The following is a 19,656-nucleotide window of genomic DNA, read 5'->3' as shown; positions in this document are numbered from 1 at the left end:
TGCTTTTACATTTATATGGAAAAAAAAACAGCAAAAAAGAGTCCTCGTAAAGGACAAAATCCCATGTATACAGTATAGGCACTGAGGCAACTTTGAAAATTAGATAGCAATTTGAGTGTTAGCCTATGTTTATCTTACAGTTAAATGTGAACCTGCATGTATACAGGAGATTGCATAACTGTTCCAAAAAAATTTTACTACATTGTTTTACACCTTGGCAGACTGGAACACATTTAAAGCAATTTCCTGCATTAGCAGTCTTGCTGTATTTAAACTAATTAATATAATCCAGTGCAATAATATACAAGTAAACCCTGTCTGTTAGAAAACTGGCTCGTTCCCTGGCATTTTATTGAAAACAACCCGAATAATTCCATATTACAGCCGTAGCTGAATCCTTTTTTTTTTTTTTTTTTTATTGGCTTTAGTAAATATCTTATCAAGTGGTTAGCATTTTTTTGTTTATTACAGTATTTACACTATCTAATATGCAGAAATATACAGTATATGTAATTTATTTAACCATTTGGGTCACATAAAAGTGAACCTGTGAAATATGCTTGCCACCTGATCTAAGTTGCCTTTAACCACTTCTGGACCGAAAGGATTTGCCCCCTTAATGACCAGGCCCTATTTTGCGTTTCGGCACTACGTTACTTTAACGGACAGATGCTGTACCCAAACAAAATTTATGACCCTTTTTTCCTCACAAATAGAGCTTTTTTTGGTGGTATTTGATCACCTGTAAGATTTTTATTTTTTGCGCTATAAACAAAAAAAGAGCGACCATTTATAAAAAAAAAAACAATATTTTTCACATTCTGCTATATAACATTCTCAAAAATAAAAAAGGAAAAATCTAAATTTTTTAACATTTTAGGCCAATTTGTTTACTGCTACATATTTTTGGCAAAAAAACATCTCAAGCGTATTTTGATTGGTTTGCGCAAAAGTTATTGCGTCTACTTTGGGAAAGATTTATGTCATTTTTAATGTTTTTTTTTAAATTTTTACTAGTAATGGCGGCGATCTGCATTTTTTTGTGGGACTGCAGCATTGCGGCGGACAGATCGGACCCCTAACTGACATTTTTGACACTTTTGGGGGGACCAGTGGCATTACTACAGTAATCAGTGCTAAAAATATGCACTGTTACTGTAATAATGATACTGGCAGGGAAGGGGTTAACAGTATGTGTGATCAAGGGGTTAAAAGTGACCCTAGGGCAGTGATTCTAACTGTATGGGGGTTGGACTTGTGAATTGATCACAGAGACATGCCTTCCTATATAGCAGGATCACATGAGCTTGTGATGTTTACAACAGCTGATTGTTCTTCTCTCTCGGTGGGGAGAGATCAGGGGTGTTAGGTGGCTCCGATTGCGCTCCCCCTAGTGGGCCATCAGGAGACCTACGTCGATTCGCCTGTCCGTGCCACCCTGCCGCAGTAAAAAGGCGGCAGGTGGTTCGGAACTGGTTAAAGGTGCGGGCCCTGGGCTGTCATCTTGATCCTCACTTTACTATCTAGAAGGATACATACCTTGAACCTTTTTAGAGGATGAGAGATCAGAATTTTTAGGCCTTATTGGCTATACCTGGTTAGTGAAAAACTAAGTGGTGAAGCCAAAATGACAGCTTCTGAGCCTGCACCTTGAAGCAAACCTGCCAAAAAACAGTGACAATTTAAACTGAGCATAGGGTGAAAAAATACCCAAAGCTGTATAAAACCCAAGCCAAAAATGTAATATATTGAAGCTTCGAAATCATTAGATGTGGTGGCTGCATTCGTTTTCCTTTTGAATAATTTTTTTTTTTCATCTGGTTTCACCTCCTGATCTGGCCAGTAACCCCCTGTAAAAGGGTGCCTACACTCTGGATGAAGGAGAAACAGAGACACCTTTGGACAGTGGCATTGTCAGTCTAGGGCAGGGGTAATGAATTAAAATTCAAGGAGGTCCGGTCGCTAAAATTTTCTTTGGGCCGAGGTCCGAATCTGAAGTCTGTGCTATGACTCAGAAAGATGGGCAAAACAAAACGTGTTCATCAGCGTTGCTCTTAACATAAAATTTGCCCATCAGAGTGCTCCTTAACATAAAATGTGCCCATCAGCGTGACCCTTAGCATAAAATTTGCCCATCAGAGTGCCCCTTAACATAAAATGTGCCCATCAGCGTGAACCTTAGCATAAAATTTGCCCATCAACGTGCCCCTTAACATAAAATATGCCCATCAGCGTGACCCTTAACATAAAATAAGGGGAAGGCTGATGGGCACATTTTATGTTAGGGGGCACCCTGATGGGCACATTTTATGATGGTGGGATCGCTGATGGGCCAAACAAAACGTGTAAATCAGCGTTGCTCTTAACATAAAATATGCCCATTAGAGTGCCCCATAGCATAAATATGTCCATCAGAGTGCCCCTTAACATAAAATATGCCCATCAGTGTGTACCACAGCATAAATATGCACATCAGCATGCCCCTTAACATAAAATATGCCCATCAGAGTGCCCCTTAACATAAAATATTCCCATCAGCGTGACCATTAACATAAAATAAGGGGCAAGCTGATGGGCACATTTTATGTTAGGGGGCACTCTGATGGGCATATTTTATGTTAGGGGGCACGCTGATGGGCACATTTTATGTTAGGGGGCACGCTGATGGGCACATTTTATGTTAGGGGGCACGCTGATGGGCAAAACAAAACGTGTAAATCAGCGTTGCGCTCAACATAAAATATGCCCATTAGCGTGCCCCTTAACATAAGATATGCCCATTAGCGTGCCCCTTAACATGAAATATGCCCATTAGCGTGCCCCTTAACATAAAATATGCCCATCAGCGTGCCCCTTAACATAAAATGTGCCCATCAGAGTGCCCCTTAACATAAAATATGCCCATCAGCATGTCCCTTAACATAAAATATGCCCATCAGCGTGTCCCTTAGCATAAAATAAGGGGCACGCTGATGGGCACATTTTATGTCAAGGGAGCACTCTGATGGGAACATTTTGTTTATTTTATGGGGCACTCTAATGAGCACTACAAAATATGCCACGTGCCTGCACACTTGTTAAAGCTTGAGAGGTTTTTTTTTTTAAATGCAACTATTCTCCCCTAAAAATGTGCTCCACATACCTGGAGCCAGGAGCTGAGCCAAAAGCCGCGAACAGGGGGGCGGGGCGTGCACATAGTGTCACGCCCTAGCTCGCTGCCCTGCTGAGAGGGAGCCGTAGTCAGGAGCAGGGGGCGGGGTGCGCGAGTGACGTCACGCCCCTACTCGCGGCCCGACAGGACACCGCAATGTCTATCAGTCAGGAGCAGGGGGCAGGGCGCGAACGTGACGTCACGCTCCTACTTGCGGCTTGCGGCCCGACAGGACACCAGCTGCGAGTGAGCCGGGAGCCGCAGTGAGGAGGGGGCAGAATACAGGTGTGGGCCGCCAATGGACCGCGGGCCGCCATTTAGTGACCGCTGGTCTAGGGGAAGGGTAGTGTAAGATGCAGTAGTGCAGGAATTCCCAAACTATGGCCCTCCAGTTGTTCAGGAACTACAATTCCCATCATGCCTAGTCATGTATGTGAATGTCAGAGTTTTACAATGCCTCATGGGATGTGTAGTTCTGCAACAGCTGGAGGGCCGTAGTTTGGGAATCCCTGCAGTAGTGGATTTAAATACACTAACTAATTCAAGCAAAACTCTAGCTAATCCTTTATAAGCAAATACAGCAACAGTTTGTTTTTACTTTTTGGATAAAAATTTTACATAAATAAATAAAATATGATGATTGAAAGTATCCCCATCTGTTGTTTGTCCAAACCCCTTAATTGCCGAATCTGCAGGACAGCTTTTTCTATTAAAAAACAACAGACTTACTGACAGGATCAGCAGGTGAAAATACAGGAAAGAAAGCCTAAAAATGAACTAACTCAGCCATCACATCTAAGAATTTCTAAGCTGCAATATAATAAATGTTCTCTTTTCCATAATTAAAAATGTATATATTAATCACTCGACCTCCCAAAGGTTTTACCACCTTCATGACCAGACTATTTTTTCTATTCAGCACTGTGCTACTCTAATCGGCAATTGCACAGCCTTTTAACGCTGTAGACAAATTAAATGTTTATTATTATTTTTTCACACAAATACAACTTTCTTTTTTTTTTATTATTATTATATAAACAAAAAAGAGCAAAGGTTTTGGAAAAAAACAAAAACTATATTTTTCTTATTTATGTTATAAAAATTATCCAATTGAAAATAAAATTTTAAATAAATTGAGGCCAAAATGTATTCTGCTACATAACTTTGGTTTAAAAAAAAAAAAATCCCAATAAGTGTTTATTATCCTCCCTGGCGGTATGATTCTTTCCGATTTTAGGTGCTGAAAGCGGTACCATTATTTTGCATGTAATTGTTAAGGACGAGCAGCCCAAACCAACTATTTACATATGATTTTTTTTTACTGTGCGTTCTTCTTTATAACATCTCGGGTATGATAAAGTTTGAAACACAAAATCATAAATTATAATATAATAAGTAACTATAAATAAGTTAAAGTATGTATGTATGTATATATATATATATATATGTGTGTATATATATATATATATATATATATATACACAGACATAAAAAAGTACAGTAAAACTGCAGGAAAGGGCACTGGGGGGCAAACTAATGTGAATTTATTTTATTTTGCAATGTATCAGTGTGTTTAGTGTGTTTTAATTTTTGAATTTGCCGCCGGTTCCACCCCCCTGCGAACGTCACGTCGCAGGAGACGGAAGCTGGGGCACAGAGCATCGGGAGGAAGATTCGCCGCGGCCGCACACCGCCATGATACATCGCTGGATCCCGGGGAGTGTGGCTCAGGGTTACCGCTTTTGGCACTGTAATTTAACCCCGAGCCACACTCAGGAATACCGCTAGGAAGGTTAATTGGTTTGTGTGATCCTTATAGCATTTAAAAACTATGGTATATATATATATACTGGAATTTACTATAGACGCTATAGTAAGACTGTGATAGTGTGGTGGCCAATCTAGTGCTAACAGACACTATCTGGCAGGGTCACTAACTGACACTGGCGTTGCTAATGACACTAATAGAGTGATCAGTAATAATAATACTGTACCCTGACACTGTAATAAAAACACTGGCTAGGAACATCTAGAGCAGGGGTGTCAAACTCAATTTAATCGCGGGCCGCATCAGCATTACGATTGCCCTTAAAAGGGCCGGTTGTATCTGTAAGACTAGATGTCAAGAGCCTCTCCACCATCAGAAGTTGAGTCCCCCACCCTCCCTTACATCACAGTGCACCTCTCTTACCTTGTGGTGCTGCTGGGAAGAAGCTGGAGGCATTGCTGGAAAGCAGAAAGTATAAGGTCTGGAGGAGGACTGGAGCTCTCCTGCAGCTACAGGAGAGGTGTGAGGGCCACATAAAATGGCCTGGAGGGCCGGATTCGGCCCGCGGGCCTTGTGTTTGACACCTGTGATCTAGAGCAATCAAGGGTTTAACTGTGTGGCTAACAATGTGCAATGTGTGTAATGTGTGCTGCTTTTACTTAATAATCTGGTTGTATAAAGCAGGGAGAAGAAACAGCCAGATCGCTGTTCCCTGTTTACAGGTATCTGTGTTTTTGTAAACACAGAACTCTGTGTGTGATTGGACACAGTCGAAACCATTGGCTGAAATCAGCTGCCAAACTCGTGCTGTGTCTAATCTCAGCACAGGTCAGCAGGGGGCACATTCATGGACCCGGAAGAAAGTGACAACGTACAAGCATGTGATAGTGCCTACACCTGCCGCCTGCTCACAGTATACCTTCCGCATCGCTGGATCCTGGTACAGGTGAGTGTGTTTATTAAAAGTCAGCAGCTACACTTTTTGTAGCTGCTGACTTTTAATAAACACAGAAATGGCTGGAACTAACAAGATTCAGGCTGGGTTCACACTAGCTGCTAGACAAAAAAAATTGTTTCATTTTGTTATTTGCATAAATTAGTTTAGTTAAATTCATTTAATCTGTTTTAATTTTTTTCAGGATTTGTTTAGTTTTTCATATTCGAATCGATTCAAATTTTCCAAATTAGAATTTGAACAGTTTTCAAATGAATTTCGAATAGTTTTCGAATTCAAAAAGTTTTTGATTTGTTTTCCAATTTCCAAAGACAGCAAATAGAAAAGAAGATTAAATAATAGAAAAGAAAAAATTATAATAGAATAGAAAAGACTATAACAGAAAATAAAAGAGTGGAATATAGTAGAGAAAAACAAAACAAAATGGAATAGAAAATAAAAGAACAGAATAAAAAAAAGAATAGACTTAAAAAAACAATGGAATGGATAAAAATAGAAAGAATATAACCATTTCCCAAAATTCAAATAGAATCAATTTGAATTTGAATAGGGTGGAAAAGAATAGATTAGAATAGAAAATAACAGAATAGTATAGAATAGAATTAAATATAAATAATATGTAAATCTTCATATTCTAATCTATTCTTTTCTATTCTATTTGAATTTGAATTGATTCTATTTGGATTTTGGAAAATGGTTATATTCTTTCTATTCTATTCTATTTTATTGTTTTTTTTAATTCTTTTATTTTTCTATTCTATTCTATTCTATTAAGATTAAAATTTATTCCAAGATGGTTATATTCATTCTATTCTATTCAATTCTTGTCTGTTTTTTCAATACTATTCTGTTAGTTTCTATTCTATTCTAATCTATTCTTTTCTATTCCATTCAAATTCAGATTGATTCTGTTTGAATTTTTGGAAATGGTTAAGTTTATTCTATTCTATTATAGTCTATTCTATTCTTTTTTTCTATTCTATTCTTCTTTATTCAACTTTTTTCTTATGTATTCAAATTACAACTTATTCTATTTGAAATTTGAATTTTAGAAGATGATTATATTCTTTATATTTTATTCTATTCTTTTTTTTAATCAATTCTATTCAATTGTTTCTATTCTATTCCTTTATTTTCTTTTCTTTTTTGTTCTCTTTGAAAACTGGAAAATAAATCAAAAGCTATTGGAATTCAAAACATTTTCGCCTTCGAAAACTTTTAGAATTTGAAGCTTTTGAATACGAAAACAATTCGAATCGATTCTAAAACTATTCAAATTTCGTCCAAATTTTTTTTGTTTTTCGGGTTTGTTTAAATTTCGGTACTATTGTATCGAATTGGTACTAATGTACCAATTCGAAAATTGGGATAGATTTGAATTTCCGAAAACAGAACATTTGTCAGAATTGCAATTCGAAAGGAAACAAACTTCACATGTCTACTATCTGTTGCCACAACTCACAGCATGGGGTCGGGTGCGTGTCTATTCACCGTTTTAGGTCCGTATTTTTGGCTGACTTAGCACCTGAAACCAACCAGAGGTCGCACAGGACCCTTCTGCAATTTGCACTGCGGCTATATTGAGAGCCAGTCACACTCTCCTGTCATGTGAGTTGGATGCGGAGAAACCCACATCCAATTTGCATCAGTGTGAACCCGGCCTATGGCTTCAGACTGCTGGAGCCTGCAGAGAAGACACTGCAGAGACTACTATTGCAGGGGAATGGAGGATCAGGTAAGTAAATCTACATTTTATGCCCCCTAGATTTATACTCTCCCTGCAGCTCCATCGCAAGAGAAAATTTTTAAAATTTCAGAGTTGAGATTCAAATTTTTACCTAATAAAAAATTAAGGTAAACATTTTTTTTTTTTTTTTTTAGTCCGTGACATCATGGTTACCAGAAATATACTAAATATATACAGACAGCTGTAAATTCCCATTTAAAGGGCTCTGCATTTTTCTAACCATTTTTGAAGTGCTTACACTCCTCTCTCACCTACGCAGTGTCTTTTCCCTTTGTTTACCTGCAAGGAACAGTGACTGGCATGGTGAGCTGACATGGGGCAGGAAAGGGAAGAATACTTCCACTCCTATTCCTGCCTGTATCCAAGTCATGCTGTCCTTCACCAGCAAAGATTGCAGAAAAGGGCATAGGTTACTTTAGTCACTTTGTGTTTCTTCCTGTCTACAATCTTCCTCAAAGCAAGAATTTTTTTTATTTAATACAATTCTGCCTTTTACTTTTCTTTTAAGTATTATGAAACAGCAATAATTATGCACTGTTATGTAATGGGGGATTTTAGCTGTTTTAAGAACAGTGGATAAAGTTAATGAGCAGAGTTTGCAAAGTTTCATTCCTCATGCTGTATTTAGGTATTCTTTAAGACAAGCAGCTTAATTCATTTGCTATATCCCCATATTTTTTTTACTTATCCAGTATCATGTTCACTGTCATCTTAGAGTTCTGTATTAAAACGGACACTGGTGAAGTGATAATCAAAACTGGATTTGTGTCTTTACCACTGACACATGCTCATATAAGTTATAAGCGAATGCATATCAATTTTGTTCACAGATCTATTATATAGCACCTCCTTTCTAAACCTTCTTAACCTGGAGGAACCTTAAGATCCTTTTAAATGTGCATTCTGATCAGATCTGCCTGTCAGTTTCTCAGGCAGATCTGAAGTGAAGCTCAATATTGGTCTAAGGGCATATTGTTGTGTGCTCGTTTACATCCGACTGTGGCCAAGTTCTTCTAGGTCCTGAAAAAAAAAACAGTAACATTTTTGCTTCATTTATAAAATAAAAAAATCAGCGCAACCACAATCTAAATACAAACTAAAAATAATATATAAGCGGCTGCCGACACCAAAAATGCTTTTACTGCATACAAATATCATGAAACTGCGCCACTTAAATGAATGTGAACAACGAATACAAATCAAAATGTGTACAACCGTAAAGGTCAATAGTACAATAAATTGAAAAATAATGTGTTAAACATAATATGTGATAACATTAAATTATTAGAATGTTATGGATGGCCATCCATAACTTGGCACCCAGCTACATCACTAATCTGGTCTCAAAATACCAACCAACTCGTTCTCTTCACTCCTCCTAGGATGTTCCTCCCAGGACCTCCTGCTCTCTAGCTCCCTTGTAACCACTTCCCATGCTCACATCTAGGACTTCTCCCGAGCCTCTCCCATCCTCTGGAATGCTCTACCCCAATCTGTCCGACTATCTCCTACTTTGTCTACTTTTAGATGATCCCTGAAAACACATCTCTTCAGAGAAACCTATCTGGCATCCACCTAACAACTGTACTTTTATTTTCTCCATCAGCACCATCCCCCACAGTTATTACCTCTTGTATCTCTTGACCCTCCCTCTTAGATTGTAAGCTCTAACGAGCATGGCCCTCTGATTCCTACTGTATTAAAATGTATTGTATTTGTACTGTCTACCCTCAAGTTGTAAAGCGCTGCGTAAACTGTCAGCGCTATATAAATCCTATAAAATAATATAATAATAATAATTAGAATGTCCCAAATAAAATGTGCAAAATAGCATGTGCAAATTAGCAAAGAATGTGCAACATCAAAAAAAGTGCGAGTGCTCTTGCAAATAATCCAGTGCTTGTTCTCTCCTTCACCGATAAATGGATGGCCGCTCACCTCAAGTTCTGACCCCTGTTTTACCAGCGGGTCAGAATTAGCGATTCCCTTTTAGAGATAAAAAAAACAATCCTGGTATCGATAGAACGATATAGTCAAGATGAACGGTTCAGTTCACTACTATTGTGATCTCTTTCAGTGTAGATATAGGGAAGATAGAGGAAAAATACTAATGTTCTCCATTTAAAAGATTAATTTATATAAAATATGCCACACTTACAAAAAAAGCACATCAAGCTGTGCGGGCTGGACACGCAGAAAATGTTATGCAGCTGACAGAGAAGTAGCTTTGAATAATAAGGCTCCGCACCTATACGCGTTGCGTCACACGTTGACTTCCTCAGTAGGGGTGGAGCTAATCTTGATCCTTCACTGAAAAAATACAACTCCGTGGCTCACAATTACTATGCTTGCATAGGTGACTGGTAATCAACCAAATCACTCGCGCTCTCCCAGAAGAGGTAGGGCACAAGCAGGGAACCATCATGGCAGATATATTGGGGACACCAAACATACCTCAGTAAACGCTGATATGGAACACAAAATAAAAAATAATAATAGATATATAATAAATAAAATTAGGGCCTGTATATCTAAAATACCACACTTCACTGCCAATTGCATAGTATCAAATAATATCTAATTAAAATAAAATCTCTAACTAAAAATAAATATAAACATCAACATAAAATAAAGCATATATTAGGGATCAGGTTCATAACCCAAAATATCTATAAAAAAACATCAATATACAAAAAAATATATATATTATTACCTATTACTACTAAAGCAAATAAGATCAAATTCAATATTAAGCCCTCTGGGTACTAAAACTTTAGTTTCATAAATCCAAAAGGATTCATGTTTGCTAAGCTGACTAATATAATTACCCCCCCTTCAATGACACTCTACTTTCTCTATCCCCTAAAATTGAAGTGAACTGGGATTTTGATTATGTACAAGTTTAAAATGTTTAGAGACATTATGATCCATTTTACCCTTCTTAATAAAAGAAATTGGCTGTACTTCTCCTGTGGATCACAGGAGTACAGTTTGCTCTTCACTCCTGTGACCTGCTTTCAGCTGACAGCGTGCTGATGCCCACTATTGGCTGATGTCACATAGTTGGTTCAGGCTCAGGCAAGATCGTGACAATGAATTGAGCCGCTGAGAGCCTGAGCCAGCTATCACACACCCTCCACAACCCAGCACTCCAATGAACATGGGAGGGCAGAGCAGAGAGCTGCTGACTAAAGTCACCAGCTCTTTGCTCAGGGAGTTCTGAGAACTGAGCGATCAGTGGTGTTTGATCGCTCAGTTCTTAGTGTTAGAGCCAGTGGGGGACAAATACAGCATCGGATTGATGCAGCATACGCCTAGGTAAGTACTGTATGAATGTGCAAAAAAAAAAAAAGTCCATACTTCTCTTTTAAAGTGTTGGATCAGAAGTCAAAGGACATTAACAAATGCACATCTGTTTACATCCGCCTGCCGTGTCCCAGCATTTTTTTTTTTATAACCAGACCCTAGAGTGTTTCACATCCAGACCAGAATATTTTACAGCATCCCCATGCTTTATATGACAATCATATAAAATAATAATGGATAGAAAAGATACACAGACTATGGTAAATATAATGAGCCTTTACACTAGTGATCAGTAGAAGCGTGCCCCTTTGCACTGGTGGTCATTGAAGACGTGACCCCTTACGTTGGTGCCCAACAAAAAAACATCTACATCAGTAGAAGCCACCCCTACATTGGATCTTAGGGGAAAATTTCCCTCTTGCATTGATGGTGATTGCAGGTGAGAGATACCACTGTCACTGCCCATGGAACCCCTAGTAATCTTTGTAGGAGCCCTAGGGTTTAAAAGAACCCTTGTTGACTAAGCCTGATATAGCATATGTTAACATTATATAAACTTGTTTAAACTGCCTTTATACTCATTATCTCAAATGAAAGTGCAAGAGAGTGAATGGGCTCCTAAAGTTACATTGAAAGAAGAGACCAAACAGGTCTTCACACTCCTGCAGTTTTAGATAATTTTACATGGCTCTGACAAATCTGACAGGTGTTCATTTATAACCAGCTCCACACAGGTAGGCTAGATATTTTACTGAAGCTGTTATACTTTTTTTCTGGTAGTTTTTCTACTTTTACTTGGTCTTGAACCTCTTCCGGACCACCCTCCGCAGACTTACTGCGGCAGGCAGCCCCTCCTGCATGGACTGACGTAGCTGTACGTCGGTTGCATGCTTGCAGCTAGGGGGTGAGCATGCGCCACTGGCGGTGCGCTCCTGCCCCCACTCTGCAGTGGGGACTCCGATGCACGGGGCCTTCGGCTCATATTGCTGCTGGCCACCCGTGATCGTTCCCCACTGAGAGAGAAGGAAGGGCAGGTGTTCTAAACACAGCTGACCACTCTGTTCTCTGGAATGATCACAGAGCGCCTGTGATCCTTCTATGTAGGATCACAGGTCTCTGTGATCATTTCATAAGCCCATCCCCCATACAGTTAGAAACACTGCCCTAGGCTTACATCTAACCCCTTTGATCACCCACTGTGTTAACCCCTTCCCTGCCAGTGTCATTATTACAGCACTGATTACTGTAGTGATGTCACTGGTCCCCCAAAAAGTGTCAAAAATGTCAGTTAGGTGTCCGATCTATCCGCCACAATGTTACAGTCTGCTAAAAATCGCAGATCACCGCCATTACTAGTAAAGAAAAAAAACAAAAAAATGACATAAATCCTTCCTGTAGTTAGTAGACGCGATAACTTTTGTGCAAACCAATCAAAATATGCTTATTGCGATTTTTTTTACCAAAAATATGTAGCAGAAAACAAATTGGCCTAGAATGTTAAAAAAATTAGATTTTCAAATTTCTTTTTTTTTTGGGGGGGGGGGGGGGGATGTTATATAGCAGAATGTGAAAAATATTGTTTTTTTTTTTTTTTTCCAGAATTATCGCTCCTTTTTTTGCTTGTAGCACAAAAAATAAAAATTGCAAAGGTGATCAAATACCAACGAAAGAAAGCTCTATTTGTGGGAAAAAAAAGAACATACGTTTTATTTAGGTACGGAGTCGCACGACCACGCAATTGTCCGTTAAAATAATGCAGTACCGAATCGCAATAAATGGCCTGATCATTAAGGGGGAAATCCTTCCATTCCAGAACTGGTTAAACTTAGACACCCTTAGTTGCGAGTAAATGCATTTATGATTTCAGTGATATAGTTTAAAGCTGAAAAAAACCTACAACTTTAGTCACATCACATACCTGTGTACTCCAAAGTTGTGTAGGCAGCTGGATCTTGTAAAAATATTCTGTGCAGGGATGCCTGTCCTCTTCCTGTCACTGAATTTCTGGAGCTTCAGTGGTTAACAGCTTCAAGTTTTCAGGCAGAACAGCAGTACAGAAGACCTGATGGGAACATGCCCACTCCTGCCCGCTCCTCCATTAAGAAAGGTTCTTACACTGATTACACTGCTTGTAACACAATCCGTGAAAGAGAAAGAGTCTGACCAGTTACAGGATTCTCTCTCATATTCACAGATCATGTTAGAAGCAGGATAATCAATGAAAGAACTTTTCTCAATGGAGGAAGGAGGAGGCGTGTCCTATCTGACCATCTGTAGTGCTGTTCTGCCTGACCATTAACCATTATATTGCCAGAGGTATAGAGACAGGAAGAGGACAGGGCATCCCTGCAGTAAAGATTTCTCCCGGATCCAGCTGCCTGCACGATGTGGGATAGCCTTCATTACAGGTAAGAGATATGACTATATCTGTATTAATAAAAAAAAAAAAAATGGGCAGACTCGATGGACTACTCGCTCTTTTTCTGTGTTTCTATGTAAATTAAACTTCAGCTTTAATATGCCTACAATTACACTTGGCTGAACAGGTTGGTATTCCAGACAGAGGTTTTTTTTCAGTAATTTCAAAACTCATATATAATGTAATTTCCAGTTATGCAAAACTGTGACACATTTAATGGCTAGGTCCGGGTTCAGTTTTATTGTGCTGAGAACAGTTTCACAGTAAAACTGACTACTAAAATTAAGACATATGAATATGTGTTATTTTCCTTCTCAGATTGTCTCTAGCTTTTGTAAAGGCGATTGATTCATCACATATGTAAAATGCTTGTTATGACACAGGTATACTTGTCAACATATATACAGGACTTGCAATAAGGCAACACAATAATAGTAAAAACAACCCCATTGCCAAAATTGAAATAATAAAAAGCAATATTAAACAATATTACAAATGTCAGCTATAGTGAAGTATTGTATGATTCACTGCATTATTATTATTATTGCATAAGAAATTATTATATTTTAATATTCACTTTATGCACTATCCACCTTACAATTGGAATATTTATTGTAAAGGTTTTTTACACACCATTATTCAACACAATTTATTATCAGTGATCACAATCATACATAAATGTCTAGCTGCTGCCATTAAATAAACACATATAAAATAAACAGCCGAAAAATGAAAATTACCGAACAGCTAAGGCAGCACTGTTACATTAACCCACCTCTTGTGTTAGGGTCAGAACCGACCCGTTTTCAGGTTTTGAATGTCTATAAGTATCACATAAATTTATTTATTGCATCAAGATTTTTTTTTACTTTGTTAGGAACCTCTATTTAAACAATGTAATAGAAAAAGAATCATTTTCACTAAATTATAAAATACTGTGGTGAAAATTAAAACGTTTATGGTGTTAGGGTCAATTCTGACCCAGTTATAATATAGGATTATAGGACACTAATAAGTGCCAAAACTGAAATCATAAACACTCTCTCTGCTTAGTAACACTGACAGCCAATCCCCTCTCAACCCTGTGAGCTGTAGTTAGGGAGGGGCCTATCTCTTTGCCTGCTTGTCTGCTTCTCTAAATAAAGTGAAGAAGCATAGGACCAATACATTTCAGAGTTGCTGACTTTATTTTACCATTTTTTAAATTTGAAAATGAGAGGCATGCTATCAAAAGAAAGGTCTAAGGGGTCACACCAAAAATATTAAAACCAATCTTTTCAAGGATAAAGAAGCCTAACAAGGTAACCAAGAGGTAAGAAACAAATTGGATGATAAATAATTGTTCAGAGGGTATTTTATGGCTGATTTAAGACACGGGTCAAAAGCGACCCGTTAACATCATGGATAGTAACAGAAAGCTAACATAAGAGGAGGGTTAAAAAAACAAATAGAGTAAATGCATTAAAATACTGAAGTCCTTGCATAGTCCATAAATGAAGAAAACAAGGCCAAAACGTGATAGGTGATAAGCAGAAATGAAATCAATCGCTTATTAGGTGGATTTAGTCCTGTCAGTGCCTTCACCACACCTCGTGTGATCCTCTCCCCTTTGGGTGGAAAACTTACCAGATCATGGACATAAATGCGCCTTAATTGAGTATTAGAGTATTAAAATCAACCAACGTCAAAAATCCACCTTACATCCACGTAAGCGGCTCACCCATCAGTCCATCCATAAACCAATGTGCATGCAATGAAGAGATGAGGTACAAGGCATAATATGGTTTAAACTTTTATTGCCCTAATCGCCCATTAAAATTGCACTTAAATGGTAAACAAAAATCACAAGCCATAAAACATTCAATGTGATCGGCGTAAACAGGGTATCTCACTGCTACTTTCTGAGTGTTCTGCAAGCCTGGTGATTCCTGGGTTTCTCCGAGTCCGCTTCATGATCACGTGGCCTCTTTAACAAAGTGACGAGTATAGTGTGACGGCGGACATGGAGGAGCCCAAGAATCACCAGGCTTGCAGCACGTTCAGCAAGTAGCGGGGAGATACTCCGTATACGCCGATCACATTGATTATTTTATGGCTTGTGATTTTTGTTTACCATGTAAGTGCAATTTTAATGGGCGATTAAATAAAGGTTTAAACCATATTATGCCATGTACCTCATTTCTTCATTGCATGCACATTGGTTTATGGGTGGACTGATGCGTGATCCGCTTTTGTGGCTGTAAGGTGGATTTTTGACGCTGGGTGATTTTAATAATCCAATACTCAGTTAAGGCGCATTTATGTCCATAACCTGTTGAGTTTTCCATCCAAAGGGGAGAGGATCACACGAGGTGTGGTGAAAGCACTGACTAAATCCACTTAATAAGCAATTGATTTCATTTCTGCTTATCACCTATCACGTTTTGGTCTTATTTTCTTCATTTTTGTACTATGCATGGACTTCAGTATTTTAATGCATTTAGTCTATTTGTTTTTTAATGTAACAGCGCTGCCTTAGCTGTTTGGTGATTATCATTTTTCAGGTGTTTATTTCATATACAGTGCTTTGCAAAAGTATTCGGCCCCCTTTAACTTTTCGACCTTTGCCACATTTCAGGCTTCAAACATAAAGATATAAAACTGTAATTTTTTGTGAAGAATCAACAACAAGTGGGACACAATCATGAAGTGGAACGAAATTTATTGGATATTTCAAACTTTTTTAACAAATAAAAAACTGAAAAATTCGGCGTGCAAAATTATTCAGCCCCCTTAAGTTAATACTTTGTAGCGCCACCTTTTGCTGCAATTACAGCTGTAAGTCGCTTGGGGTATGTCTCTCTCAGTTTTGCACATCGAGAGACTGAAATATTTGCCCATTCCTCCTTGCAAAACAGCTCGAGCTCAGTGAGGTTTGATGGAGAGCGTTTGTGAACAGCAGTTTTCAGTTCTTTGCACAGATTCTCGATTGGATTCAGGTCTGGACTTTGTGAACCATTTCATTGTAGATTTTGCTTTATGTTTTGGATCATTGTCTTGTTGGAAGACAACTCTCCGTCCCAGTCTCAGGTCTTTTGCAGACTCCATCAGGTTTTCTTCCAGAATGGTCCTGTATTTGGCTCCATCCATCTTCCCATCAATTTTAACCATCTTCCCTGTCCCTGCTGAAGAAAAGCAGGCCCAAACCATGATGCTGCCACCACCATGTTTGACAGTGGGGATGGTGTGTTCAGGGTGATGAGCTGTGTTGCTTTTACGCCAAACATAACGTTTTGCATTGTTGCCAAAAAGTTTGATTTTGGTTTCATCTGACTAGAGTACCTTCTTCCACATGTTTGGTGTGTCTCCCAGGTGGCTTGTGGCAAACTTTAAACGACACTTTTTATGGATATCTTTAGGAAATGGCTTTCTTCTTGCCACTCTTCCATAAAGGCCAGATTTGTGCAGTATACGACTGATTGTTGTCTTTTGGACAGAGTCTCCCACCTCAGCTGTAGATCTCTGCAGTTCATCCAGAGTGATCATGGGCCTCTTGGCTGCATCTCTGATCAGTCTTCTCCTTGTATGAGCTGAAAGTTTAGAGGGACGGCCAGGTCTTCGTAGAGTTGCAGTGGTCTGATACTCCTTCAATTTCAATATTAACACTTGCACAGTGCTCCTTGGGATGTTTAAAGCTTGGGAAATCTTTTTGTATCTAAATCCAGCTTTAAACTTCTCCACAACAGTATCTCGGACCTGCCTGGTGTGTTCCTTGTTCTTCATGATGCTCTCTGCGCTTTAAACGGACCTCTGAGACTATCACAGTGCAGGTGCATTAATACGGAGACTTGATTACACGCAGGTGGATTCTATTTATCATCATTAGTCATTTAGGTCAACATTGGATCATTCAGAGATCTTCACTGAACTTTTGGAGAGAGTTTGCTGCACTGAAAGTAAAGGGGCTGAATAATTTTGCACGCCAATTTTTCAGTTTTGTATTTGTTAACAAAGTTTGAAATATCCAATAAATTTCGTTCCACTTCATGATTGTGTCCCATTTGTTGTTGATTCTTCACAAAAAATTACAGTTTTACATCTTTATGTTTGAAGCCTGAAATGTGGCAAAAGGTCGCAAAGTTCAAGGGGGCCGAATACTTTCGCAAGGCACTGTATATAGGATTTGTCAATAACTTGTTGTAATTGATATTATTATATAGTGTTAGATGGTTCCACCTTGTAGCATTTACCCATACTGGACAATGCTGACCCCACAGACACATACTTACCTTTCTTGTGCTTTGTTCAGCCATTGTGGATGAAAGGAAGTCCTGTGTATGCTACAAGTGAAAGAGTTGAAGCTTACACAAGGTTATGAACTGCCCATGTAACGCATTAAGTGAATCATACCATCCCATTCCTGGAAGTACCAGTTGGGTATTACCTTCAGCTCCCAATAAAAGGAGCTACAGGGGAGTATAGGAGTGGTAAGTGTATGTAGGTGGGGCTGCTTTTGTTATAACGTTATATTTTTTTTCTGTGTAGAATGTATTTAATATAGTATTATCTACATAAAGCTATTTATTTTCTAAAATGTTTCTGTCCCTTTGTCAAGTATTGCTCCATATTTCTGCATCTTGGCCATGTCTACTTAGGCATTAGGTACAAGAATTATCTATTGCAGATGTATATAAATTAATATTACATTTCATTTTTTTTTTTTTTTTTTTTTTACTTATAGGAACATCCTTACCAGCAATTCCAACACAACCAACTACCTGTGAAAAGCTGGCTGGTGTTTGTCAAGGTAGAAATTTGTCACCTATACTTAAAAAATGCTGGGTTTTTATTAAAACAGTGTCATGGAAATATGTGAAAAAGTTTGTTTTAACTTATAAAATCCCCCATGTCTCTATTTTACAGGTAGCTAAATTAGAAACTTAATAATGAGGTCATCCTTATAAATATATGACACAGGATCTAAAACAATGGAATGGAAATAAGAGTTGCGTTTATGATTTTACAATGTGCCCTGTTAAATGGTCTCTTTTTATATAGCAATGCTGCTGGGTTTGTCACTTTCAGTGCAGGCCAAATCACACAGTGTGAACCAGCTTTGATCAATACCTTGAGCAATCATCATCACAACTGCACTGTGCTACACAATAGAAAGCTGACCTTTTCTACAGACTGGCTTTATGACTTTCTTTCCTTGCCTATTATTTGGTGTCATTGGGTTATGTTTTATTTTTACAGCTGTTTTACCGTTCAGATTTCTGCTGTTTCACTGATTTTCGCGACAACTGAATGTTTTTGTTGTGTTAGTAAATGCAATTGCTGTACGTGATGTAGACCTAGTTCTGTATTTCCAACTTTTGTCTGTTATAGTAATGGCATTCCTAGCAAGAACCATTGTGCCCAAAACTTCCTAGGCTTAATTAGCATTGTAGTATTTAGTGTATATTGAATGTGTAATTCTGCCTGTTGCTTCAGACAACTCAAAATCTATGAACCTTATTCCCGAAGGCAAATGTTGCATCTGTCTGTATTGTCTAAAGCAGGGTTTTGCAAATTGTGGCCCTTCAGCTGTTGCAAAAAATACAAGTCCCATCATGCCTCTGCCTCTAGGTGTCATGCTTGTGGCTCTCAGAGTCTTCCAATGCCTCATGGGACTTGTAGTTCTGCAACAGCTGGAGGGCCACAGTTTGCATATCCCTGGTCTAAAGCATCTAATCACATCACTTCCTTTCTGGTTTCTGTATTCCAGTAGAGTTTTGGAGAATCTAAAAAAATAATCTTATTGGCTGGTTGTACCTGTCGGAGAGATTTCCCTTTGCTTCTTGTCCCAGAGGAATGACAGGAAGTGAGTGGAAATCTCCTCCCAATCAGTGCTAAATCCCACCATTGTCATATGTCACCAGAACATGTGTCCTCATTTGAGGGTATCCTCTCCCACGTTTTGTTTTGGTGACAGCTTAAACTATTGAATTCCCTAGTGACTAGTGACAGTGGTCACCAAGACAAATAATGAGGGTGGATCTCTCCAATGAGAATGTAGACAGAAACAATGTCATTCTTAAATCCAAAACTAAACTATCTATCTATCTATCTATCTATCTATCTATCTATCTATCTATCTATCTATCTATCTATCTATCTATCTATCTATCTATCTATCTATCTATCTATCTATCCATCCATCCATCCATCCATCCATCCATCCATCCATCCATCTATCTATCTATCTATCTATCTATCTATCTATCTATCTATCTATCTATCTATCTATCTATCTATCTATCTATCTATCTATCTATCTATCTATCTATCT

At 38.4% G+C, this 19,656-nt stretch overlaps 1 protein-coding gene across 5 annotated transcripts in view; it reads left to right on the top strand.

The window, feature by feature from the left end:
* The window catches only part of ADGRG6 (adhesion G protein-coupled receptor G6), a 284,077-nt gene that overhangs the window by 151,378 nt on the left and 113,043 nt on the right, over positions 1 to 19,656 (top strand). For all 5 annotated transcript variants that reach the window (XM_082249118.1, XM_082249117.1, XM_082249116.1 and 2 more), the window contains exon 5: positions 18,067 to 18,132. In XM_082249118.1, coding sequence (XP_082105244.1) covers positions 18,067 to 18,132 — 66 coding nt within the window. The remainder of the gene's footprint in view (positions 1 to 18,066; positions 18,133 to 19,656) is intronic.

The sequence above is a fragment of the Pelophylax lessonae genome (genome assembly GCF_965119305.1).
Source record: "Pelophylax lessonae genome assembly, chromosome: 3".
NCBI classification, from domain to species: domain Eukaryota; kingdom Metazoa; phylum Chordata; class Amphibia; order Anura; family Ranidae; genus Pelophylax; species Pelophylax lessonae.
Note: the sequence above shows the minus strand (reverse complement) of the source record. Positions and strands in the feature narration are given on the sequence as shown.